At 50.4% G+C, this 25,062-nt stretch overlaps 2 protein-coding genes across 14 annotated transcripts in view; both read right to left on the reverse strand.

The window, feature by feature from the left end:
- SFXN5 (sideroflexin 5) overlaps positions 1-6,581 on the reverse strand; it is a 205,074-nt gene extending 198,493 nt beyond the window's left edge. The window contains exon 1 of the mRNA XM_072627630.1: positions 6,439-6,581. Within this exon, the coding sequence (XP_072483731.1) occupies positions 6,439-6,528 (90 nt within the window). The 5' untranslated portion in view covers positions 6,529-6,581. The remainder of the gene's footprint in view (positions 1-6,438) is intronic.
- A 2,293-nt stretch (positions 6,582-8,874) lies between these two features.
- Positions 8,875-25,062, reverse strand: part of RAB11FIP5 (RAB11 family interacting protein 5) — a 50,926-nt gene continuing 34,738 nt past the window's right edge. For 11 of the 13 annotated variants that reach the window (XM_072621515.1, XM_072621055.1, XM_072620427.1 and 8 more), the window contains 3 exons: positions 20,402-22,357; positions 11,837-12,023; positions 8,875-11,379 (listed from right to left, as the gene is read on the reverse strand). In XM_072621515.1, coding sequence (XP_072477616.1) covers positions 11,170-11,379; positions 11,837-12,023; positions 20,402-22,357 — 2,353 coding nt within the window. In that variant the 3' untranslated portion in view covers positions 8,875-11,169. The remainder of the gene's footprint in view (positions 11,380-11,836; positions 12,024-20,401; positions 22,358-25,062) is intronic. The other 2 variants (XM_072622854.1, XM_072626751.1) reach the window with 2 other exon arrangements.

The raw sequence follows: 25,062 nt of genomic DNA on the forward strand, positions 1-25,062 counted from the left end.
TATATGACTAAGATCTCTCTCCTCTATTTCACCAGCTGACTCCCTGGCTTCCTTTCAACCCCTACTAAAATCCCATCTTCTAACAAGAAGTCTTCCCCAACACTTCTTAATTCCAGTGCCTTCCCTCTGTTGATTATTTCCAGTTTATTCTGATTATATCCTATTTATACATATTTGTTTGCTTGTTGCCTCCACCATTAGATTGTAAGCTTCTTGAGGACCATCTTTTGACTCTTTCTGTATCTACAACACTTAGCACAGTGCCTGACACATTTAAACAGGTACTTAATAGGTTTACTGACTGACAAGAGTCCCACGAGAGTCCATAGGCAAGGATGAGTTATGATTCACTCTTCATAGACCCAACTGAGTATATTTTTGTAACTATCCATCCACGTTCTCTTTTGTAGTCTCGGTTTTGTTACAAAAAGCTTCACATGATAGTCTCTATTATCTTTATCTCTGCTGTACTCATTGTGTTTCCCCTTTTATATTGTTGCTTTTGGTCATCTGGTTTTCCTTTCTCTTCCTTTGGATTAAATATCTCAATAGCATCAAATTTCATTAGGCTTTTTTATGTCACTTCTTTGTGCCAGCTATTGGTGTAATTTTTCTTTTATTTCAACTTAATTGATTCATTCTCTTATTTTGAAGATTTCTTGGGGTCTCTTGTATATTATTATTTTGTTCACTGTCTCATTTCTTTCACTACAAATAACTAATTAATTTCCTCTTTTGTATCAACGTAAGAATTCAGAAATACGAATTTGCCTTCACGTATTGCTTTGGCTGCAACCCATAAATTCTGATATATTGTCATCTTTAATATACTTTGTTTTTATTTCTATAATTTGCTCTTTAACCCAAGCATTATTCAGCAACTCATGTTTTAGCCTTCACAGAGGATTAAATCATCTAATTATATTTTTTCTTGTTTTCTAGGATTACATTATGATCTTTAAATACAGTTTTAAATAATTTCTACATTTCTGAACTATTTGTGATTTACTTGTGCTCTGGAATACAATTTTTGTGAATATTCTATGTATATTTGGCAGAAAAAAAGTATTTCTTGGATTTTCCCATTCAGTTCTCTCTATACAACTACTAATTTGGTTTCTTCAAAAATCTATCCAAGTCCAAAAATTTTTTTTCTTGTCTATCTTTCTGTTTTATCACAGGGGTTCACAGCCCCACCTCCATCCATTAATAGATTTCAAAAGACCTATGAACTCGGTTGCTTAGTCAGTTAAATTTATTAAACTTTAATAGCTTATTAGTTACTAGGTCATCAGGATAACAGGTGCTTAATATTGCTATTTTCTCACTGTCAGTGATACCTGTGAGTATAATGCCCCTATTTATCTCTTTCTTAAAAATCTGTACTTGTGATGTCTTCACTGCAGTTGATATGTCAGGTGAGTCAGACTTGGGGTCTACCCCATGGGTGCCCCATGAATTCTGCTGACTTGCAACCTGTACTTCCTTTTCACTATTTCTGGGAAATTTTCTTTGATGATTCCCTAAAAACCAGTATTCAGAGTCTTTTCTTCTTTACCAGTCTTTAGAAGTGTAATTATTAGACATCAGTTAAATCTAGAAAAACAGACGCAATTCTGAAGAGGCCAAGCATGATGATAAGTAAGCAAGAGGAGACCAGGCCCCATGAGGATCATTTGAATAGAGGGTGTTCATCTCAGGGAAGAGAAGACTTGGAGGAGGAAATTGATGACCTTTGTCAAGTATCTGAAGGGCCATTGCCTGAGACTAGAGGGCATAAGGAGGAGCTGTGAGTAGAAGTTACAGAGGAAAGTATGATTTGGTTTCCTGAAAATCAGTGATGCCTAAGAAAGGGATGAGCTACCTTGGGAGAAAGGGGCATCTGCCTCATTGGAGGCTTTTCAGCAGCCTATAAATCTTGACTTCTTTGCAGCACTTGACACTGTCCTCAACACTCAATAATCTCACTTCTCCAGGTGTTTCTCCTCTCCTGGTCTTCCTACTGGCAGGATTGTTCCTTTTCAGTCTCTTTTCTGGAATCATCATCCATGTCCTTCCTTCTTTGTGTAGATGTATCCCAGGATTCTATAAAATTAAAAGACTTGTTCCTTGGAAGAAAAGCTCTGGACAATCTGGACAGCACATTAAAAAGCAGAGACATAACCTTGCTGACAAAGGTCTGCAGTCAAAGCTATGGTTTTTCCAGTAGTAATGTATGGCTATGAGAGCTGGACAGCTGAACATCACAGAATTGACACTTTCAATTTGTGGTGCTGGAAAAGACTTTTCCGAGTCCCTTGGATATAGCAAGGATGTCAAATCAGTCAATATTTAAAGAAATTAATTAACTGGAAGGTCAAATACTGAAGCTGACATACTTTGAGAAGATGGGACTCACTGAAAAAGACTCATGTTAGGAAAGATGGAAGGCAAGAGGAGAAGGGGATGGCGGAGGATAAGATGGACAGATAGTGTTATAGAATTAACAAACATGAGCTTGGACAGACTTGGAGAGATAATGAGGGATAGAAGGACTTGGCATGCTGTGGTCCCTGGGATCACAAAGAGTCAGACACGACTGAAAATCAACAATTACAACTCCCCGACCCGTGCCTTGGCCTCCCCAGCCCTCTTTTTCTCTCTCTGCAACACATCAGCTCCCACGGTTTGGACTGCCATCTCTAGGCAGACAATTCCCAACTCAATGTGTCTAGCCCTTGACTCTCTTTTGAGTTCCATCTACTATCACCAGCTGCCTTCCAGATGTTGCCTCCCACGTGTCCATCCCATCAGCTTCTCAAACTCAACATGCCCGATATAGAACCCGATCTCATTCCCCATGAATCCATACAGACATGGAGGGTAAAACTCTGATGTCATTCCAAACACTTCAGTTCTCCTGAACCAGGGGCGGGAAACCAGAGGCTTCCAGACCACAGGTGACGCTCTAGGTCCTCAAGTGCGGCCCATGAATTCAGTCAAACTTTCTTCCAAAAACTAAGCCCCAAAGCAAAACCCCACGTCAGAAGTATATTTACTCTTTTCACAGCCAGACAGCATGACCCCTATGACCCTCATTAGCAATCAGCAAGAAGTGTGGGCCTTCACAGGAAACAAGCCTCCCTCAATAACCCCACTTAAATCCTATCAATGAGTAGGGAAGATTTTTAACTCGTAAACCAGAGGAGCCCCCATCAGTGTGATTCTTCCCATGACTATCAGTTGATAACAATTCTCCATACTTAGTTTTTAGAACTGGTGTTAATTAAGACAATGGTGTCAGACTCAAACAGAAACCATTAAACCATACCTAAGGATCCCTTTGAGCTGCATATTCACATAGAAAACTATTTCTTTTCTATTTATTGTTGGGGGCCTGTTTGACACCCCTGAATTAAGCCTTCGGGGCCTAGCACCTTAACACTTTAAATGAGGTTAACTGACTCAATGTCCTACGCTTTCACAGAAAAGGGGCTAACCCGGCTTTGGTAGAGGGGGTTGTTTCAAGTATGTCACAGGTCCAATCCGCATCTCCATAGTTTAGATTCATTTCTCTGTGTTCACATTGTTTTCCTCATTTAGATTATCAGCAGCTTGAAGGTACGGATTGTGTTGCTTTCTAGCTCTAGCACCTAGCAGAGTTACCTGGCCCATAGTAGGTACCTACTAGCACTGGCTGAATTGGGGTGAATGACCAGTGTTGGGAGTTCCTTGGACTCAGTCCATTTTATCTCCATGGCTTCCAAATATACCTAGTAATAATAGCTAGGATTTATACAGAATCTACTATGAGCCAGGCACTGTGCTAAGTGCCTTAAAAACATTATCTCATTTGATTCTCACAACCTTATGGTGGTAGGAGCATTTTACAGACGAGGAAACTGAGGCAAACAGGAGTTAAGTGACTGCTCAGGGTCTGATTTAAATTCAGATCTTCCTGATTCTAGGCCCAGCACTCTGCCCAGTGCTCTACCCACTGACCCATCTAGGCTTTAAATCTATGGCCTCTGACTCAGAAGAACCGGGTTCAAATATGGACTCTTCTTACTCCTAAATGTGATCCTATGACCAGTAACCAGTACCTGGGTTTTCTGGGTCTGGAGAGGAAAAAAAGCCTTTCCTGTGGAGAAGGTAGCAGCCCACAGCCAATCTTCTTAAAAGCCCAAACAAGTGAGTAAGCAGGATGCGATCAGATCAGTAACTGGTCTGATCCATAACTGCCTCCAGTCCAAGTGCCTAAGGCTTCTTTTACAAACCTCTTTATCCCTTTGCTCCAGCTCCCACAAAGGCTAGGAGATGCCCTCCAGTCCCATCTCAGCAGGTCCTGTGCAGGCCATCTTGTTTTATTTGGGGAGGAAGCCAGAAAGTTCTATTTTAAAACCCCTGAAGGAACAATGGGGGGTAGGACTGAGCTTTCCCTGAAGAATCACAAGCACACATAGCCTACTTCATTAATGAAGGTAAATTGGTTCTCTTCCTGGCCTTCCAATTCCCCTTCCAGGAACCCAGTGGGAAACAGCTCCTAGTCTCCACCTTTGAGCTCCTTTATGCATTCTCTCTACAATCTGTGTTCTCCCACTTTCTCCTCTGTCCTCATCAACCCTCAAGTTCAGCTCAGGAGAATGTTGGTGCTTAAACGATTTTTTCTTCGGGAGTCTGTTTTCTCCTTTACTCCTTGAGGGAAATCTCAGCTGCTCACCCCTCAGGGAACTGGCAAAATGCTGAAAGCTCAGGAAAGCCTGCAAATGTGCGTTTATTGATGAAGTCCCAGGGTGCAGTTCTGAAAACCTCCCTCTCTTCGGGAGGAAATCAGCACATACACACGGTCCCCAGCCTCCTCCTCCCTAGGCTGAAACAGGCAGGAGATAACCAGAACAGAGGTCAGTCTATTCCTGTTTTCAGCCCCTTGGTTAACAGCTAAAAAAGGGTTTGGTGCTCTCACACCACTGGGAAGTATCATTCTTAGGCAAAGAATTGAGGAGGGGGTACAGGGAGGACCTCCGAGAGTGGGAAGGTGCTGACTAAGGGGTTTGGGCTACCCAGCCTCAGGCAAGACTGCCGCCAGCTTCCTTCATCCACCCTCCCTGCTGTCAATGCCCTTTGTCCCCACCGCAGAGGCCACTTTTCAGATATCCCTCTAGGAAACTAGACAACTAGGCTTACAGCTGGGTGTGCTGGTTCAAGATGATGACTCAGCACTCTCCACCACCACCTCCCGCTCCCCTTTTTGGCTTCTGGCAGCAAAATCTGCCTACCCCTCAACATAGCTCCTCCTCAAGCCCACCTCTCGAGCGAAAGCGCCATCTCTCCCCCCCCCCGCTCCACTCTGGGAGCACGGCAGGGGTCCCCAGGAACTGGACTATCCAGGAAAGGGACGGGAAGGCCAGAGAGGCAGACAGTTCTCAGACCCAGAGTCACATCGTCGGGGCTGCATGGGAAATCCTGGGCTCGGCCCGGAGTCCCCGAAGGGCACTGGCCAGGGCAACACATCCCGAGGTATCAAGAGCCTTGTGCCGGTCAAGGATAGCGCTAGCGACCTAAGCCTGATGCCCCGAGAATGCGAGTCATCCAGCCCCTAACGTGCCCGTCCTGGCCCTCGCCGGGAGGGAGGGAGGGAGGGGGAGAGGGAGAGAGAGAGGGAGAGGGAGAGGGGGAGAGAGAGAGAGGGAGAGAGAGAGGGAGAGAGGGAGAGCCACACAAGGGGGGGGGGGGGGGAGAGAGAGAGAGAGAGAGAGAGAGAGAGAGAGAGAGAGAGAGAGAGAGGGAGAGGGAGAGGGAGAGGGAGAGGGAGAGGGAGAGGGAGAGGGAGAGGGAGAGGGAGAGAGAGAGGGAGAGGGAGAGAAAGGGGGAGGGGGAGGGGGAGGGGGGGGGAGAGAGGGGGGGAGAGGAAGAGAGAGGGGGGAGAGAGGGAGAGAGGGAGAGTGTGAGAGTGTGTGTGTGTGTGTGTGTGTGTGTGTGTGTGTGTGTGTGTGTGTGTGTGTGTGTGTGTGTGTTCAAAGATAGCTACATAGCAGCAAAGCATTATCCGCCTGTGGGATTTGAACTTGTCACTTTCGGATCCAGGGCACCGCAGCCTAGGGAGAACCCCTTCGGACCCACCAATCCCTTCCTCCAATCACATCCCGCCCCGGTCCTGCACCAGCCAATCACAGGGCGGCTCGGGAGTTTGGCTGTGGGCGGAGCCAGCCTCCAAAGAGCGACGGAAACAGCGACCAATGGGAAGCCAGAGTACGAACGGCCGCCCACCGTGCTGTCCAATGGCCGAGTGGCGGCGGCGGCCGCGGTCTCTGCGGCAGCAGCTGCTGGTGCCGGTGGCCGCGGGCTGCAGACCCCGGCGCTGGGGGGGCGAGGCGCGGGCTCGCCAGCGACCCCTCCCCTCCCGCCTGTCCCGTGCCACCCCCTCCCCTACTCGACAGCACGACCCGCCGTAGGCCTCACCTGCTGGAAGCGAGGCTTGCCCAGCTGGAAAGGAGGGGTCTCCGCCGAGGCGGCTTCCGCCGCTGCTGCCGCCGCCGCAGTCTCCGCCATGGCCACTGATGCCCGCAATCCCCGGCCCTTTTAAAATGTCCCTCCTCGGCCCCCGCCGCAGCTGCATCTCCCCATTGGCTGCAGTCAACCGCACCGTCAGGGCGGCGCGGGGGATTATGGGCAATGTAGTTTTTCTTCCCTGCGCCCCTTCCTGAGCTCCTGGGAAGAGATCATAGAGTGGGGAGCCAAGAGAAGCCAGAGAGTCTCCCAAAGAGCATGGGGCTGGGACTTTGCACCAGCGGCCATCTTGATATGGGTAGCCAAGTGTAGTTATCAACAACTTGGCAGACTTTGGGACAGATGGCCACACAAGCTGGATTTTATGTGTGCAAAAACAAAGACCAGCCCATCAACTCCTCTGATGCCCCCAAAATCTGGATTTTCTCTTATGACCTCCTATAAGGTCAATGCCATCTCCAGCCATTGCCACTAAGACCTCATGGGGCCAACTTCCAGGCAAGAGTGGTAAAGTGGGTGAGGAGTGTGTGAGGCCAACACTCACTTATCGAGCACTTAGGATGTGGTCAAAACCTCCTGCCCTCAAGAGATCCCATTCTAATGATGGTGCCCAAGGAACAGGCCCAGAAGCAGCTTCTCTTGAGAGAAGCTACGTTCTAGGACATAGCACTGGGGACAGCTGGTCAGCCTCTAGACCAGAGGTGGGGTCCTCTAGGTCCTCAAGTGCAGTCCTTTGACTGAATCCAAACTTTGCAGAACAAATGCCTTTCAGAATAAATGCCTTTAATAAGAGAACTTGTTCTGTAAACTTAGGCTCAGCCAAAGGGCTACACCCAGAGTCTAAACCAGTGAATGGTCAGCTGGGATCTGAGTCAAGAAGACCCCAGTTCAAATCCTGCCTCAAGTACTTCCTGTGTGACCTCACGAAGGTCAATTAAGTTTGCCTCAATTTCCTCATCTGTAAAAAGGGGGATAGCACCTACCTTCCAGAACTGTTGAGAGGATCAAGTGAGATAACATGTCCAAAGTGTCTGGTTCAGTGCCAAGTGCTAATTGCTAGCTATGATAATGATGAACTTGGAGAAATAAAAGCAACTTTATCAGCATTAACCTTTGGCTTCCTTTGTAATTCTACGCATTTTATTTTTTAAACTCAAAAAAGCATCATTTTGAGAAGGCATCCATGACAAGAAAAAAAAAGGTTAAGAACCTCTAGTCCAGACTGAATCCTGGGGCACTCCTTTGCTAATGGGGAGTTCCAGAAAATAGACTGGATCTGACTCTCCTATTCCTATAAGCCCCTTGTGCCTAGTACAGTGCCTGAGACAGCCAGTACTCAAGTTCTTACTGAATTGAGTAGTAGTAGACCTTTGAGGCAGAGGAGCAGAAGTCCAGCTGGACAGTGCTACCTACACAACATGACCATAACAACACAACCTCTCTGGGTCCATTCTTCATCTGAAACGTTAGGAAGGGGCGGCACCTCGGAATCTATATATGATTCTGCCAGCATGTGGAGAGTCTATGATGTCATGGGCTTATCAGTACACATACAGCAGAGACCATACCCTGCCTGTAACTTGGGGAATGGACTGACTGACCCTTAAAAGTTGCCTGAAGATCAGCCAGCATCAAACACAGACTTGAAGCCCAGACCTCTGACATCAATATGTCAGACTCCGCTCTACAGTCTTGGCACCATCGTGCAGAGTGCTGGGCCAGGAGTAAAACCCAAAGACAAATCCAGCCTCAGACACTTACCTAGCGAGGTTATTCTGGAAAAGTCACTTGACTTTTGTGTGGCTCAGGCTCCTCATCTGTAAAATAGGGATCATAATAGCACCTCCCTCCCAGAGTTGTTGTGAGGACCCAGTGAGGTCATTTTAAAGCACTTAGCATGGTGCCATATAAATGTTAGTTATTATTTATTACTAACTCATTGGTGAAAGCATCTATGAAATTCAAACTAAAAATTAAGACATGGATTGGTTGACAGGGGCCTCAAGTTTGCTCAAAATCAGGATCTAGGCTACGTGCTCCATACCCAGAGACAAATAACAAGAAGAATCATGTGGTGTCTGCCGATGGCAAGGCACAGGATGAAACCAACCAATGGGTGCAGTGTGGTCCAGGGGGTTTGGGACTGGGATTCCCACACTCACCTGGTGTGTGACCTAAGCAAATTTCTTCCTCTGCCAACAGCCTCCAAGTGCTTCCTGTGTAAAATGGGGCTAACCCCGTGTGTCCCTGCACCTTGCATGGGAACCTTCAAGCTTTATCCCATCCTGGGCAGCCCCCAGAGGCAACGCAGCAGGCCAATCACTTTTCTCCCCTACAGCCTGTTTGAGCCACCCCACCCTTGACCCAGTAACTGGACAGAGTCGCCCATCATAGATGAATCCAATTTTTATTCTTTGTAAAGTGCGTAAAACTCAAAGAACTAGCTCTTCAGAAACATGAACTGCAACAAGGAAGACAAAACAGTGAAGCAAAATAACGCGTCCACCCTCTTCTCTCCCTCTCCTAAGGCCTCTAACGAGGGCCAGGGCAAAAAGGCAACATAGAAAACTTGGGGTTCAATGCAAAAACTGGTGGCTCGGCTGCAGCCCAGCAAAGCTGGGGTCCTTCTCTCCTTCCGTGCCCCTGCCCTTGTGTCTGCAGGCTCTGAATGACTCAGGGCTATCAAGACAGGCCGAGGGAGGGGGAAGGGCGCTGCCTTCAATCTCCAGGGACTCATCTCTACATCAAGACAGCCCCCCAAAATCACACACACGCACACACGCACAAAGAGAGGCACACAGACACAGATGCACACAGACACACACACACACACAGACACAGACACACACACACACACACACACATTTCTCCTCTCTCCAATGACACAGCCCTCCAAAGGCAGACTCAAGACCTCCTAGAAGCAGCCTTTCCCACCCACCTAGGCCTGCCACACCACAAAGGGCCCCAGGCTCTCAGCCATCCAAGTTGCCCCAGTGCACCTGTCCAGAGGGTCAGAGGAAAGGTGGGAGGAGGGCAGATGGCTAAGGTCAGGCCCCAGGGACTGCCAGGTCAAGAGGGGCCAGATGGGGAACATGGGACACAGAACAAATGCTTCCATTTTAAAGTGCGACAAAGCCCAGTTAACTAAGGCAGCTGGGTGGGAAGGGCGAGACTAGCAGCTTGGCTGGCTGGTAAGGGGGCTGGGGCAGGGGGGAGCAGTTGAGAACTTTCTTCCCCCAAATGCAGCATCCCAGCCCAATGGGACAATTTGGCTAGGAGAGGAGGGAGGCAGGGGTAGGCCAGCAGTAACTGGGGAAGGGAGAGAAGGGGGGCACCCAGCTCAGAACGAGAATCAAGGATGCTGAGCTGCTTATTAATTCAGGGAGTGACGTGGGGAATGGGGGATGGTGTCAATCATTCCTACCCCCTGCCCCAATTCTGGATTCCTGGACCTGAGAACTCAGTCACAGAGCTGGCCAGCCCTCCAGGGGCTGCCCTACTCTGCCCCTCCCATTTTCTCACACTCAGCTCAAGTTTGGGGAGGTGAGTCAGAGGTGTCCAGAGCTATGCAGGCAGATGGCCAGGTCAGGCCTCGGGTGGCCAGGAGGCTCTACCCCTTTTTCTCTTCAGCAGGGAGGACTGGGGTGCTGGGTGGAAAAAGCCCATCATGGAAAGGGAGGCGGGGGCAGGTGGACCTCAGTCCAGACCCCTGCCTGGGCCCCTCCCCACAAGGCACATTTTACATTTTAATGATTTTTTTTCTAAGTACAAACCCCGCTGAGCTGCAGAGTTTTGGCATCTGAACGGGTAAGCAGAGAACAGAGAAGCTTTTAAACATTAAAACCCAAACAGATCCAAGTAGAACCCCAGAGACAGGAAGCTTGGGATCAGATAAAGACTTGGGGGCAGGGGAGGGACTGCTCTGTAGAAGAAACAACAGAACTCAAATCCCTTCCCTGAATAAAATAAGAGGAAAACCCCGAGCACCCCCACCATCCACAGTGCCATCTCCACCTGCCCCCAAACTGAACTGCAGGGCCTCACATTCACACACACACAGACACACACACACACAGAGGGGACAGGGACACACAGCCGCCTGCTGATGGATGAGCTGGCTGGCTGTCAGGCTCACATTTTGGCAGCTTGTTTCCCAGGAGGTAACACTGGCAGTAACATTAGGGCAGGGGAGTAGGAGAAGGGTAGCTCCAGCTGCGGGGGGTGGGTAGGAACAACTGGGTTCAGACAGGGATGGGGAGGATCACTACCTCCCAGGTAGCAACATGCCCCTTAACTGCCCCATGTTGTCCTTGGAAGACTCTACAGCACCCCCAAGCTCCAGCAGGCCTCCCCCACCCCCAAACCCATCCCAAATCGGTCCCTGGCAGCAGGGGGAGCTCTGAGGAGAGCAGAAATAGGATTCCCTTTGGGGCCCTGGCTCCTCCCCTGCTAGGAAAGGCCCAGACTCCCCTACAAGGCCCTGCAATTCCACCATGAACTCTTGGCTGGGAAGACTGCCTGCCTGTGGGGGGGTGTGTGTGTATGTGTATGTGTGCTATGTATGTGTGTGTGTGTACAAGTGTGTGTGTGTGTGTGTGTGTGTGTGTGTGTGTGTGTGTGTGTGTGTGTGTGTGTGTATGTGTGTGAGTCTGAGAGCCCTCAGGAAGGGAATGAAGGAAGGGGCTATTTGGGGGCCCGAGGCCCCGGCGGGATCTGCAGCAGCGTCGGGGATGTCTCCATGATGCGCACCAGCAGCTGGTCAATGTAACTCTCCAGCTCATGCACGTGCTCCTCACGACGGCTCAGCTCTCTCTCTCTCTGTTGGAGCAGGGCGATGAGCTCGTCATGGGTCAGGTGGTAGTACTTGGCTGACTGGTCCGGCTGTGAGGGGTCCTGGTGATGAGCAGAGCCAAGGACTAAGCAATGGCACCCAGGCCCTCCCCGGGTCTCCTCCCTACAGGTGCTGAGCAGGCAGACTGTGAACATCCTTGGCCACAGAGGGCTTCTATTCTGAGGGGACCCATCTGAGCAATGATTGAAGGAAAACAGCAGATAGCAGGGGCTGCAGCAGGGAGAGAGGGAGCTGGAGCAGGCACAAATAGGGTGGGCAGGTGCCAAACACCACAGCGGGCCAGGGTCTGCTGAAAGGTACATGGCACCAGACACCAGGGCCTGAGAATTGAGGATGGAGGGACCAAAGAAGAAGATGGCCCCAAGCTCAATGCCTGAGACAACACTACTGGCCCAAGGGCTCCCAGCCAAGATGGGGAGGTGGCCAGGCACAGTCAGGATGGAATTGGGGCCCAACCCCCTACCCCCAAGAGGTTCTCTTCCAGCCCAGCCTGCTCACCTTCAGCTTCATCTTGGACTCTGCTGTCTGGTCAGTCTGGGGGGCCACAGGCGGGATACCCCCTGAAGTGACCGTCTTGAGTTTCTCCAACCCACTGGTCAGGGCTGAGCTCAGGCTGGAGCGAGGGGGCTTCTTGTCTACAGCCCCCTCTGGGGGGGCTGAGCTGAGGGGCTTCACAGGGTGGGGGCTGGGGAGACAAGGTGAGAGTTGTCAGATGGTAGCCATGATGGGATGAATTTCAGAGGCTCTCTGATTGTCTCCTACCTGAACCAGAACCCTCATGAGAACATTCAGCATGCCCCAGACAGCCCCTTCTTCGTCACACTTAGCTTAAAGGCTGCTTCTTGGCAATGAGCACCCAGGCTCCTGATTCTGCCTTCTGGGGCCCCACACAGGCCAGGCCAGCCCATCTCCCAAGCCCTCTCTGCTCCAGACTAGACACACCCAATGCCCCCTCCCCATGGGGACCCTGCTCAGGACACTCTCCTGAACTGTCCCCTTCCTCCAATGTGGTCTGCAGGGAAATCACCACAAAAACGATGACATTATCTGTGGTGGGAGGAAGCAATCAGGCTTTAAAATTGTTCTGGGATAATGTGAATAAAACATTCTTGGGCAGGAAAAAACTCAGGACCTTTTGGAAAAACCATCACCCAATCTCCGAAGGGACCTCAGGGGCATTTAAGCATGTGTTTAAAACAAGAATTAAGCTAAATTCAACCAATATTTCCTAAGATGCTACAATTGTGTGCAGACTAAATGGAACGAGAGAGCTCTGACAGGCCCTCATTTTGTGACAGTCTCTCATGGGAGTCTGTTTCTACTGACACTAGGCACACTTAGAACTTCTGATCTTGAACACATGAAGCCAGATTGAGCTGATTCCCCCCGACCTTAAATGAGTGCTTTTGGTTTTTGTACTATGCGCTTGCTTCATTACTTCAGTTTTAATTGTGTGGTTCTTAAGAATAAATTTTACTCTAGGGCTAAATGCAAAAGCTGGCGCTTTTAAAAAGCACACTTCAGTTACTGTCAGAGATATGGCACTGGCTGTTGGTGTGGGAAAAGCAAACATTTCAAGGATCATCAAAGCCCTCAAGGAGGTAGGGTTGGGTACAGGAAGGCCCAAAGGAAAATGTGGTTCAAAATGAAAATCTACTGGTTCTGAAATGAACTAATCCTCGGGAAACAAACAAAGAGGGATCTTTCAGCTGGAAGACGTTACTAATTCTGTTAGAGTACTATGATACAGGCTTTTAAAACCAAAAGAACAGTGAGAAAACTAGTTTTAAGAACAAGTTGCTAACCATTGCTATGAAGAAAAAACACCTGACTACATAAAGACTGAAATACTAAAGACAGGAAAAAGGTAATTGTTACAGATGGGCCCCACTTGCTCATTCCAAGCTCTATACAAAATAACAGGCCAATGGAAGCCCAAGTGAGCTTCACTCTAAGACATCCACCCTACTTCTCCCAAAAAAACTGGTTTGGGGAGGTTTTGTTGTTTTTGCTTCCAGTGGGCCTTTGTGGTTTGGTGATGGAAAATTAAGAGATATAGATCAAGCTCTTGTAAACTCAATGCCAAGTCGTGGTATGTTTTTTCCAAAGTGATTATAATGTATACAAAGAGATATAATGTATAACAAAAAATTTAAAGATATAAAAAGTTGCAAGTTTTACCATTTAAGTCAATAATATTTAAATTACTTTGTAACCAGTATATTCCCCCCCCCCCCCCCCACACACACACTTTCTCTTTCCTGACTTCCTTCTCTTTCCTGCCTCACCCTGATTCACACCCTCATCACCTCACACCCAGATTATCACAACAGCACCAGGCACTGTGCCTGCCCAGGTCTCTTCCCCTCCAGCTACCAGATCCAATCAGGTGGCTCCCTGTGGCCTCCAGGAGCAAACACAAAATGCACTCAAAGGCCTTCAGAACTCTCACCTCTCTCATACATTTCTAGGATTCTTTTCCCCTAGACCAGCCCACTCCACATTTATGATCTCTGCATTCCCCTCTTCTCTTCTTCCTGGTTTCCTTCAAGTCCCTACTAAAAATGCCATGAGGAAGCCTTCCCAAGCCCTCTCAATGCTAAGGTCTTCCCTCAGTGGTTTATCCCCACCATCCTGTATATACCCTGTCTTACAAGCCTCACCCCGTCAAACTCCTTGAGGTGGGGACTTTTGCTTTCTTTGTATCCTAAGTGCTTTGCACAGTGCTGAGTGGTTTTTTTTAGCTGTGTCCTGACTCTTCCTGACCCTCATTTTGGGGTTTTCTTGGCAAAGATACAGGAGCAGTTTGCCATTTCCTTTTCCAGCTCATTTGACAGATCAGGAAACTGAGGCAAAGAGGGTGGTGACTTGCCCAGGGTCACACAGCTCGTAAGTGTCTGAGGCCAGAATAGAACTCAGGACGATAAGTCTTCCTGACTTGAAGCCAAGTGCTCCATCTATTATGCCAAAAATAGAAGGAACTTAGTAATTGCTAGTTGCCTGAGTAACAAATCTAATCCAGAGAGGCAGCCTCATGTGCGAGATAGAGAGCGAGACTTGGGCTCAAGTTCCCCATCTGACACAAACTGGCCATCTGACTCTACGCAAACCACTGAACCCTTCAATGCTATCTTGTGGGATGCAAGGGGAAATGACTATCTCTAACCAGGAAAGAGATCGATGAATTAAGTGTGCAGTTAAAGAATCTAGAAAGCCAACAAGTCAGACGGGGAGCCGAACTGCTTGTGTGCGCTATGCTGGATGCCATGGAGATGAGCAACGGAAGAAGGGGAAGAACTCCAGGAGAAGCAAAGTAAAAGCACATGCAAATCCACCACATTCAGGAATGTGCAATCAAACTCCAAGGCATCCATGAAGCTGGGTGGGATGGGAAGTGTAATGACAGGGCCCTGGGGTAGGAGGCCTATCGGACCCAAAAGCATCACCATGCTGCAAACCTAAGCCATCAGGAGGCTTCGGGGGCTGCCCAATCCAGCCCCTGATTTTACAGATGAAAAAACGAGGCCCAAAGAGGTCAGAGCATCTTAGCTCCGAGCTGGGGCCTCAACTCCCGGATTTTACAGATGGGGAAAGTGAGGGCACTGGATGGCACCTTAGTGCACAGAGTGCCAAGCCTGGAGTCAGGAAGGCTCATCTTTCTGAATTCAAATCTGGCCCTGACACTTAGGAGCTGCATGACCCTGAGCAAGTCACTTCAGTCTATTTGCCTCAGTTTCCTCATCTGTAAAATGAGCTGGAGAAGGAAATAACAAACCACTTCAGGATCTTTGCCAAGAAAATCCCAGATGGGGTCATGGAGAGTCAGACACAACTGAAATGGACAACAACTGGACTGAGGCAGAGTGTCCTCATGGATAGTGAGCTGGCCTTGGGCCCAGGAAGAGCTGAGTTCGAGCCCCATGCCGCCGCAGGAGGAAGGGAGGCGGCTCCTCGCCCAGGAGGGCCAATGAAATTGCAGCTCCTGGCCCTGTCCTTGCTAGACTGGGAGGCCATGGGAATGTCACCAATATGACCTCCCTAGATTTTAAATGGTGTAAACTCAGCTATAAAAGTTGGCTCCGGGGCTCACAAGGGAAATGTGAGTAACTCTTTAAAACTACTCGATGCTCAGCCTCTACCAAAGTCTTTTGTGCTAGGATGTGGCCAGTGAGGTGGATTTAAGACAGGCTAAATGACTGGGTCTAAGGAACCATTGATGGTCCAACAGCAGCCTGGCAGGAAATCTCCCCCAGAGCCTCCAGGGGCTCAATGCTTGGTCCTGGGCTCATGAAGATGTTTGCCACTGACATTAAAGACCTATGGATGGCAAGCTTATTTAATCTGCAAAGGACATCAAGACGACATCTGCCCTGATCCAAAAAGCTCCCCTACACAGACCACAACACTGGGCTGAATCTAACGGAGAGAAAAATGAAGTCTTACATGGGTTCAAATGACAGCAGATAGACTAAAAAAGACTAGGTTTTACAGGCTAACCCACTCGAATAGAGGCAGCACTGGGATGTGGCGGCTGAGGCAGCAGGAGGCACTTGGGCCACATTGGAGGACTTGGACCCTGTTTTAGAAGGGACACTGGCAAACTGTGGAGCATCTCGAGGGACATCAAAATGAAATCCTGTGAGGATCAGGAAAGGAACAGGTAACAAAGGCGGACGAGAAAAGACGAGGGGGTATGTGAAGAGCAACTGCTGAATTCTGATTGGCCCAAAGGCAAAGTGAGTTAGAAGCAAAGAGCACGAGATATTCAGGCTTGATGCCCATTTATGTGAGGCTTTAAGGTTTGCAAAGCGCTTTACAAACATTAGCTCCTTCGAGCCCCACACCAGCCCTGGAAAGTGGCGGCTGTTATTATCTGCATTTTACAGAGGAGGAAACTGAGACTAGGAGGCACTGATTTCTTCAGGTGTACCCAGCTAGGAAGTGTCTGAGGCTGGCCCCGGGGGCTCTGGTGAGTGACAGGCCTCCTGCCCCACTGGAGTGGGGCCAGCTAAAAACAAGCTGAGGTCCAAACGGCACAGAGGCGCCACCCAGTGGCAGTCACCTAAACCACCAGTCAAGGTTGCCAGGGAGAGGGGTTTTGTGAGAATGGAAGCCTGGGGTTCAAATACTGACTGCCACTTCCTATCTGTGTGATCCTGGACAGGTCTTTTCCCTTCTCCTGGTCTCATTTTCTTCCTCGGTGAAACGATGGCATGAGACCAAATGCTTCCTAAACCCTAGGTCTAGGACAGACCCTGTAAAAGCAAAAGGCCATCGGCTCCAGTAGGAGGAGTAGGGGTTGTTCAGGGTTTGCCTCCAAGGAGGAGTCAGTAAACTCCCCATCACCTCCAGCAGCCAGCCCCTTCCTCTTTTTCTGCCTTCTTACATCGCCCACCTCCAGGCACTCTGGCCTCCTGGCTGCTCCACAAATAAGAACCTCATCTCTACGCTGGTTCTCCTTCCCCTCTTCCCAACCCTCTTAACTGTCCTGCTCTCTGTGGGTGAGGGCCTTTCTTTGTGTCCCTAATGGACACTCAATAAAGGCTTACTGACTTACTGATTTCTATCACACTACAGCAGAAAGTGCAGCTAGGGCAGCTAGATAGCACCACAGTGCACAGAGAATCAGGACGAAGTCTGAAAGACCCCTCAAATCCTGCCTCACTTCCTAGCTGTGTGACCCTGGGCAAGTCACTTCACCCTGTTTGCCTCAGTTTCTTCATCTGCAAAATAAACTGGAGAAAGAAATGGTCAACCACTCCATTATCTCTGCCAAGAAAACACCAATGGGGTCACAGAGAGTCAGACATCACTCAAAACTGAACAACTGAACCGTGGAAGAGCGAGTCAGATTTGGAGTCCTCTGGTTTCCTCTAACTTCCCCATGGTATACTATTTGCAAACCTGGAAGTGACTGACTGAAAGATGAGAGGGATCTTAGACACTGTGTCGTTCAGCGTTTCCTTTCACAGGGCTGATGGGACTTGGCCAAGGCCCCCCCGATAATGAAAAGGAATAAAAGGCTCCTTTCAATTCCAGCTCTGCTCTCACGTCCAGGTCCCTGAAGCCTTCAAAGTGATGGGATCTGGTAGGATGGCGTCCAAGGGTCCTCCCAGCTCTACATCTAGAACCATCCCGGATACCATCATTGACTCCATTTTACAGCCAAAGAGATGAAGGCTCCAGACAATCAGATCACCTAGCTCCCAAGGACCTGAGGCAAGACTTGGCCTCAGCCACCAGGCCCAGGGATGCGGGCATTCTACGCTGCCCCTCATCTTTGCTGTGAAAGGAAGATGTCAGAATGGGGGACTTTATCTGCTCTTACATTTTCACTTCTCTGTAGTCAAGAAGGAAGATACTGTGTCTGGGGGGGAAGGGGGAGAGAGAACAGGGATCTTGGCTCTTCTGATCCGACCCTGTAGGCTTTTCCACGGGCCTTCTCAGGTGGAGATGAATCCCTCTCCTATGATTCACAAGTTCCTCTTGGAAAGGACCTGGCCAGTCACACTGACTTCTTCTATCTGGGCCCGGCTCTGACACTCCAGACTATCCCAACTCGCCTCCTCAGCCTCTAAGCCTCATTTACTGGTTTACTTTTGTGTCCTGATGTGGTTATAGTGGCCACAGCTGGTCCAGACATGGTCATCATCACAGTGCCTTCCTCCTCCCTCTGCATGTCTTCCCTCAGGAAGCCCCTCAAGGGTGTTCATTCTCCCTTTGCCAGTCGACCGACTGACCAGGCTCCGCACAATGTCTGTAACAGACAAAGGACCAGCTACTTCAATTTTTATCTAAGGAAGCCCAGTTGAAGAAGTCGGGCAGAGGGGCCTCTAACAACATCTTCTGGGCTAAGCATGGCACCAGGCTGGTTGGTCCTGGCTCTGCCTTGTATGGCCTTGATGCAGTTAAGTTACCCTGCACCAGTCTCTCATTTCGTCCACCAGAAGCCTCCAGAGACTCCCTCTGCCCTCCAGGATCAAACAGAAGCCCCAAGGTTCCCCAGCCTGGATTCCTCCCACCTTTCCAGTCTGACTTCTTACTTCATCACACACACTCCATCTGCCTCTTCAATGGCCGGTCCCCATGCCTAGAATGCCCTCACTCCTCAGCTAAGAGGTAGGAAGCCTCTCCCAGTTCTGCTAGTGCCATCCCTGAGATTTACACCATCTCTATCTTGTTTACACAAAGCTGTTTTTACATGTTGTCTCCTCACAGGACAGGGCGTGCTTTTCACTTTCCTTGCCTAACCAACACTCAGTACAGTGATTGAGACACAACAGCCGCCTGACTGACTGACTAAAATCGGGACCCTGTCTCCTCTCCCACAGGCATACGGACCATACAAAATGGGGCATGCCAACATTTCCGAAGCACCTATTCTGTGCCAGGTCCCAGGCTAAGCACTAGAGAAACAACAAAAGGAAAACAAAGTCTCTGTTCTCAAGGAGCTCATGGTCTAATGTCCATGTACAAACAAGGTGCAGACAGGATACATTAGCAGTGCTCTCAGAGGGAGGGTTCTAGGAAGAATAAACCATCAGTTTTTTTCAGTTTTGGTCTGGGTCTCTAACTTCATCAGTGTGTGGGGATGCCCACATGCACATCTCTCCCAATGCAGATTAAAACTCGCCTTGGAAGGAGAGAAGGCCTGGGGTCCTAAGAAGTGGGCTCGACCCCCAAGTCATTCGTTACATGCCCCCTGAGGCAGAACCTGAAGCCAGGCCTTCCTGACTGTAAAGCTTGCTTCCCCTCTCCCATCACATGATTCCTCTATCACGGATGTGGGATCTAATTGGACATCCAAATGAAAGGAACCCTAAAGATCAATTCAGTCAAACAGATCATATTCCCCCAGATGAAAACTAGTGTTACTAGGCAATCTTTACAGCTGGATCAGCTGGGCCCCAAAAACCCCGCCAGGGCCACAAGCATGAGGCAGGCCCTGGCAGAAGAGCAGGAAGGATGGAGAGACCTGCCCCCTCTCACCCTGATAAGTTCCACCCTCTCAGTTTCTGCATCAATAAAGTGGGTAGATGAACATCCAGCTCCTTCCCCCACGTGGGAGGGAACTATGTGCTCAGCCTCCCATTTCTGACACCTACTTGAAGGCTCTGAGAATAACCCTCTAACCTGGAAAGGGGTTTCAGAAGTCATCCCAGCCAACCCCCAGCCCCATTTCCACACCGTGCAGCCCAACTTATCCCCCCTCGCACCAGAACCCAAGCCACACCCTGGCATGCTGGCCTTCTAGAATCAGGCCCCAGCCTTCCAACCTTCCCCCCCCACCTTTCTTTCCTCAGTTGTATCTCCTGTCTTCCCCCAGAGGAATGGAAGCTCCCTGAAGGCAGAGCTATCTAGAGCTATCTACAGCGCTTGTATTTGCATGCACAGTGCCCAGAACACTGTGAGCTTAAAAATGCCTTTTCCTCCCTCCCTCTGCACAAGTGAGGAACTCAGAGCAGGAGGGAGAAAGGCACACAAGGATTCACAGGAAGACAGAGAGTCAGGTGGAACCGCAGCGCCATCTATCGGGCTACTGCGGCATTGCTCCTCAAGACTTGAAAATCATTAATTCCTGAGTTTTGGGAACCACAGGCACACTGCAGTGTCTGACCTGTGGCATCTGTCTTGTCAATCTGCTGAAGGCCACAAACTCCCCTCTCTTGCTAAGGTCTCTGGTGATTCCATATGAATGGTGCCTGGTCCCTCCCTATTAGGGGACCCCCATTTCCTCCCACCCAGGTAGCACTGCCTGGGCTGGATCAACCATATCCTTCCCTTTCCCCTTCCCGGCAGCCCAGCCTTTACTGCCTGTGATGACAGGAACCAGACTCTTCACCTGAGCTACCCTCTCTGGATTTTGGCCCCTCCCCCCTCAATCCAGTACTCTAGGTCTCTCACCTTGGACTGTCCTGCCCCCAGGGTTCCTACTCCTGACACACACAGATGACTTCTGTCTAGCCCAGTCCCCTGACTTTATATAGCCCCAGACAGTGCAGGGGACCTGCCTAGGAGGAGCCCCACATTTTGGGCAGCAGCCCCGTCCCCCCTGCCCCTCACCTGGTGCCAGGCTGGCTTGAAGGCTCCTCAGCTGGTCGTGTCTCCAGGGGCAGAAGCGCAAGCAGGGTGGAAGGGGTCTCGACACCCCACTGCGGGCTGGAGGGGCCCTCGATGGGTGAGGGGAACTCGAAGGGGCCTCGGGTTGCGGGGAAGTCCCCCAGGGCCGGGGTGGAGGAGGATAAGGGCCGGCTTCCATGCAGAGAGAGCGATTCTTGGCCAGGCTTCCTGCTCACATTAGTGGCTGGGCATGGAGAAGGGAGAGGGGGAGGGAGGGGAGGAGCAAAGGGGGGGTCCTGAGGGGCCACAAGTTCTAGGCTGGGAGATTCTGGAGAAGCTTCATCCCCGGCAGAAAACGAAGCTGGGAGCACAATAGAGGCTGGGCTCCCGGGAGGTAAGGAGGGGCTCAAGGTGCCATCGTCATCATCAGAACCCCAGAAAGGATCTTTCTCCAAACCAGCAGTCACAGGGGGACAAAGGAGCTCAGGTGTATCTTGGAGGGTCCCCGAAGTGCCAAGAAACTGAGACTCTGTTTCCTGAAGTGACCAGAAACACTGGCTCTGGCCAGCTGTGTTTTCTGATGTGAGTGTTGGGGAAGGGACCTCCAGGACAGCTGGTGGAGAGTTGGGCCCAGGGACCAGGGAAACTGAGTCCCAGCAGCTGACAGAGTCTCCTCCTGAAGCATGCTGGTCTGCACTGTCTGCAGAGGGGAGGATCCGGAGCTCTTCCAATGCATCCTCCTTCATCTTATTCTGGTGGTCAAGAGCCTCGAGGCCTGGGAAGATGTCTTCAGCACATAGTTCTGTCCCTTCTCCACTCATTTCTTTCTCTTCATTCTGGGAATTCGAGGGTGTGAAAAGGCGTGGTGGCTTGGGTGGAGGTGTCCCAGGCTCTGATGCAGGGGACTCCTCCTCTTTGGCAGGGGGTGATGAGAAGACATCTCTGCCTGCGTCTCCCAGAGGGTCTAGGCGCAGCCCTGGGGGTCCTGGCTCCTGAAGGCCGGGTGGTTCATCTAGAACCTCCCAAATGTTCTCTTCTTGCTCCCAGCTTCTCTTTGGGATGGGAGGAGGGCTCTTAGACACAGGAGGGATGCTCACCACCTCTGATGACCAGAGATCTGTAATTACATTCAACTCTTGGAAAAACTGGCTTCCCCCACCCCCACACTCTTCAGGTTCCTTGGATGCTGCGGGGCTAGGTGTCCTCTCCTGCTCACTGCTCCCTCTTCTTAGAGCACTGGAACAAGCAGCTTCAGTGGCAGCTGGGTCCTGGACTGCTTTCTGAGGCTGGGAGAGGGTCTCTCCCTCTTCTGGCTCTTGGCTCAGCAAGGGCCATTTGACTGATGAGGAGGGGCTGGGTCCTTGAAACACAGAGGATTCCCAGCCAGCAGAAGTCACATTCCAGCCGTCAAGACTCAGGGATCCAGCAACCTCGATCGTTGATGCTGAGCCTCGTCCCCCTCCCCTGGGATCTTCTCGAGACTCTGCTGTCTCCACATCCTCATCACTAGTCCAGGGTGCTCCCAAGGCCCCCATCTCTGGAGCTGGGGCTGAGAGTCCATGCCCAGCATCAGGGGGCAGCCGGCTGGCGGCAAAGGCGTTGAAGGTGTCGTCCCACTCTGGCAGGGAGGGCGCAGTGGGGGCCGCTACCAGCGAGCCACTGGGGAGAGAGCGAGCAGGTGAAGCATACTTTAACGCTTTGTCCGCCACGAGCTCCTCAAAGAAGGGGTTGCTCTGCAGGGAGGGGAGGAATGGGTTGGTAGATCCCAGACATCTGGGGGAGGGGGCAGGGAGGGAGGCAAAGGCGGTGGCAGCGGCAGCGGGTGCAAAGAGGTTAGTGCTTAACATGCAAGCAGCGGCAGCAGCGGGAACAGGAGCAGGGGGGGAGCAAGGGAGGCTGCCCGGAGGAGGCGGCACAGGCGCATCTGGGCCAGGTTCTACCTGAGGAGACACGTCCAGGCTGCGGAAGGAGACAAAACCACGGGCCTCCTGGTTAATGTCTAGTCCTGCTGCAGACCCACCCATACCAATGAATGTGCCCAAACATCTGCACATACTCACATGCACAAACACAAGCATGCATACACTTTCACACACAAATACACACATGTGCACACACACATGCACACACTCAGCATGCACACATTTTCACACACATGCACACAGCATGCATACACTTTCACACACATGCAAACACATGCACACACACACACACACACACACACACACAGGTATACTACAAGGTCAGGGCTGTAGGCAGCAAAGTACGGACCCAAACATGCCCCAAAATGCTCCAGGACCCAAGGCCCAGACAGAGAAAACAATCCGGCTCAACAGTAAAGGCAGGTCAAGCCAGGAGAGGAGCCTCATTAAGGCCAGGTCGGGTGAGATTTTGCTTAAAACCTCATTCCATGGTGAAGCAGCTGGATCTCTGATGGCCACAAATCAGTATTTATGAAGTGAGTATGAAGTACAAGGTGCTATAGCTGAGGACCTAGGGATGGCAGCAGGAAAGGGTACCCCACCCCCCCAACACTGGGTACACACACAGACCACAAACACCCACTGACTCCCTGGGAGAAGATGGAACAGCTGTGGGCCTGGTCCCCAAAGGAGTACCTCTGCCCAGGGTTGGACCAGGAGTGCATGGCTATCACAGGAGCTGGAAGAGGCTTCAGGGGTTACCCAGTACCACCCCCTTAGGCTGTGAGCTCAGGGTCTCCTGTAAGGGGCCCAGCTCTACAGAGCCAAGCTCAGACATTCCCAAAAGGCACCTGCTTTCCCACCTGGCCCTTCCACTATGGGGCAACCTCTCGTGTCTGAATCCTGGGGAAGAAAGCCCCTCTGCCCATGCAGGGCCTGCTCAGCAGCTTAGAGATCTTCTGTCAAACTGTCCAAACAGATTAAAATGACACCAGGAAACGTCTGAGCAACTAGAAACACAACACAACATGGAAATGGGAATTCGTGGCTTCCTATGTCCATGTGTGCTTCTTCCATCTGAGTCTGCCAGAGCACTGATGGGTTTAAACAGCCTTCAGTGGAGGCTAGGGTGGCTCAGGTGCAGGCCCTTCAGCACCACAGCTCAGGGAGAGCTCCCTGCCTGTCACTTTTACACAGAACACAAGTCACTGTGTGCATCATGGGAGAAGCAGCACAGATTAGGGGAGGAGGCCTGGCCTGAGACTGAGAGGTGTCTAACAACCAACGGCCATCCCACAGCCCCTTCATCTCCCAGTGCCCCAACCCCCCAAGGCCATCCCCATCTGCATGGGTAGGAGCTCCCAAGCACAGTGACATCACAGGCCCTGGCACTCTCTCATAACTTCAGACCCCACATCCAAGCCTTAAAGCACGCCACAACATGACATCCAAGCTCTTAGGGTACCTTCCATGCCCTCATGGCCCTAATTCCTACGGCTGTATTTCAATACGACTGGTTTTCTTTGTGATCCTATGCATTTAAAAAACACTGGGAGGGGGTTAGCAGGCTTCACCCCAATGTCCCTGGGTTTGGGACACAAAATGAAGACCACCTGAGTTGGAAAGGTCAGAGGTCAGAGACAAAGGAATCTAGACCTCATCTGGTTTAACCCCCTCACTTTATAGAGGAGGAAACTGAGGCCCAGTTTTACAAAGTAGTTTTCTTAGAACCGCCTCATTTTACCGATGAGAAAACTGAAGGTAAAGTGAGCTTCCCAAAGCTGGGCCAGTCAAGTCAACCCAGTAATTGCCCCAAAGTTATAGACTCTGGAGTTGTGGGCTCCAGTCTGGGCTCTGACCAGCCTGGCTGGCATGCCCTAGGCAAGCCACTGTCCTCTCTGCATCCTGCTCAGGCTCTTAACCTAGTGTCCATCAACTTGGTTTGTTATTTAAAACAATTTTGATGACTGTATTTGTTAACCCCTGGTCCTTCTATGCTTTTTAAAATGATCTTTCTGGGAAGGGTTCAGAGGCTTCCTAGCCTGCCTGAGTCCTAGCCCAGCTGGAAAAGACCTAGAGGATGTCATAACTGACACCTCCTCTCCCCACTGAAAAGATGGGAGGGCCAGCAGCAGGAAGACTTGGATCCTAACCCCACCTCTGACACTGACTAGCTATGTGTCCGGTGTGCAGAACCCTCCCCAGACCTCAGAAAGGCTGAAAACCTGGATTGGCCAACCAGGAGAGACATTTGGCCCACTCTGAGCTTAGTCTCCCACAAGGCTTTGCATGTTCTGGCATAACAGACATGCTTCACTTTGCTCTCCGAATGAAATCAAAGTGCCCCTTCCCCTATCAGCCACTACCAGATGAAGCTGACCATTTATGACCGTTAAGGACAAGATGCCCTGACCAAGATACTAACTTTTCCTATGTTATATTATGTCATGTTAATGGTAAAAGAAACATACATCCTGGATCTATAATTTCAGTTGACACCTTGACATTCTCCTATCTTATTGTATTTACAACCTATCCAACTAAGAAATTCCTCTCTCCTATCATGGTTAACCACAGGGAGACCATAATTTTGGCTTCTACGGACATCCTGAGCCAGGAAGGGAGGGCAGGGGGAGGGGGGATTGCTCTGAAGATAGGTCTCCCTGGTCCATCCATCCTTGGGTTCACTGTCTACAATGAACTCCCACACCATCTCCAGATGCATGTTCCACAAGCTTTGAG

Source organism: Notamacropus eugenii, chromosome 1, assembly GCF_028372415.1.
Source record: "Notamacropus eugenii isolate mMacEug1 chromosome 1, mMacEug1.pri_v2, whole genome shotgun sequence".
NCBI classification, from domain to species: domain Eukaryota; kingdom Metazoa; phylum Chordata; class Mammalia; order Diprotodontia; family Macropodidae; genus Notamacropus; species Notamacropus eugenii.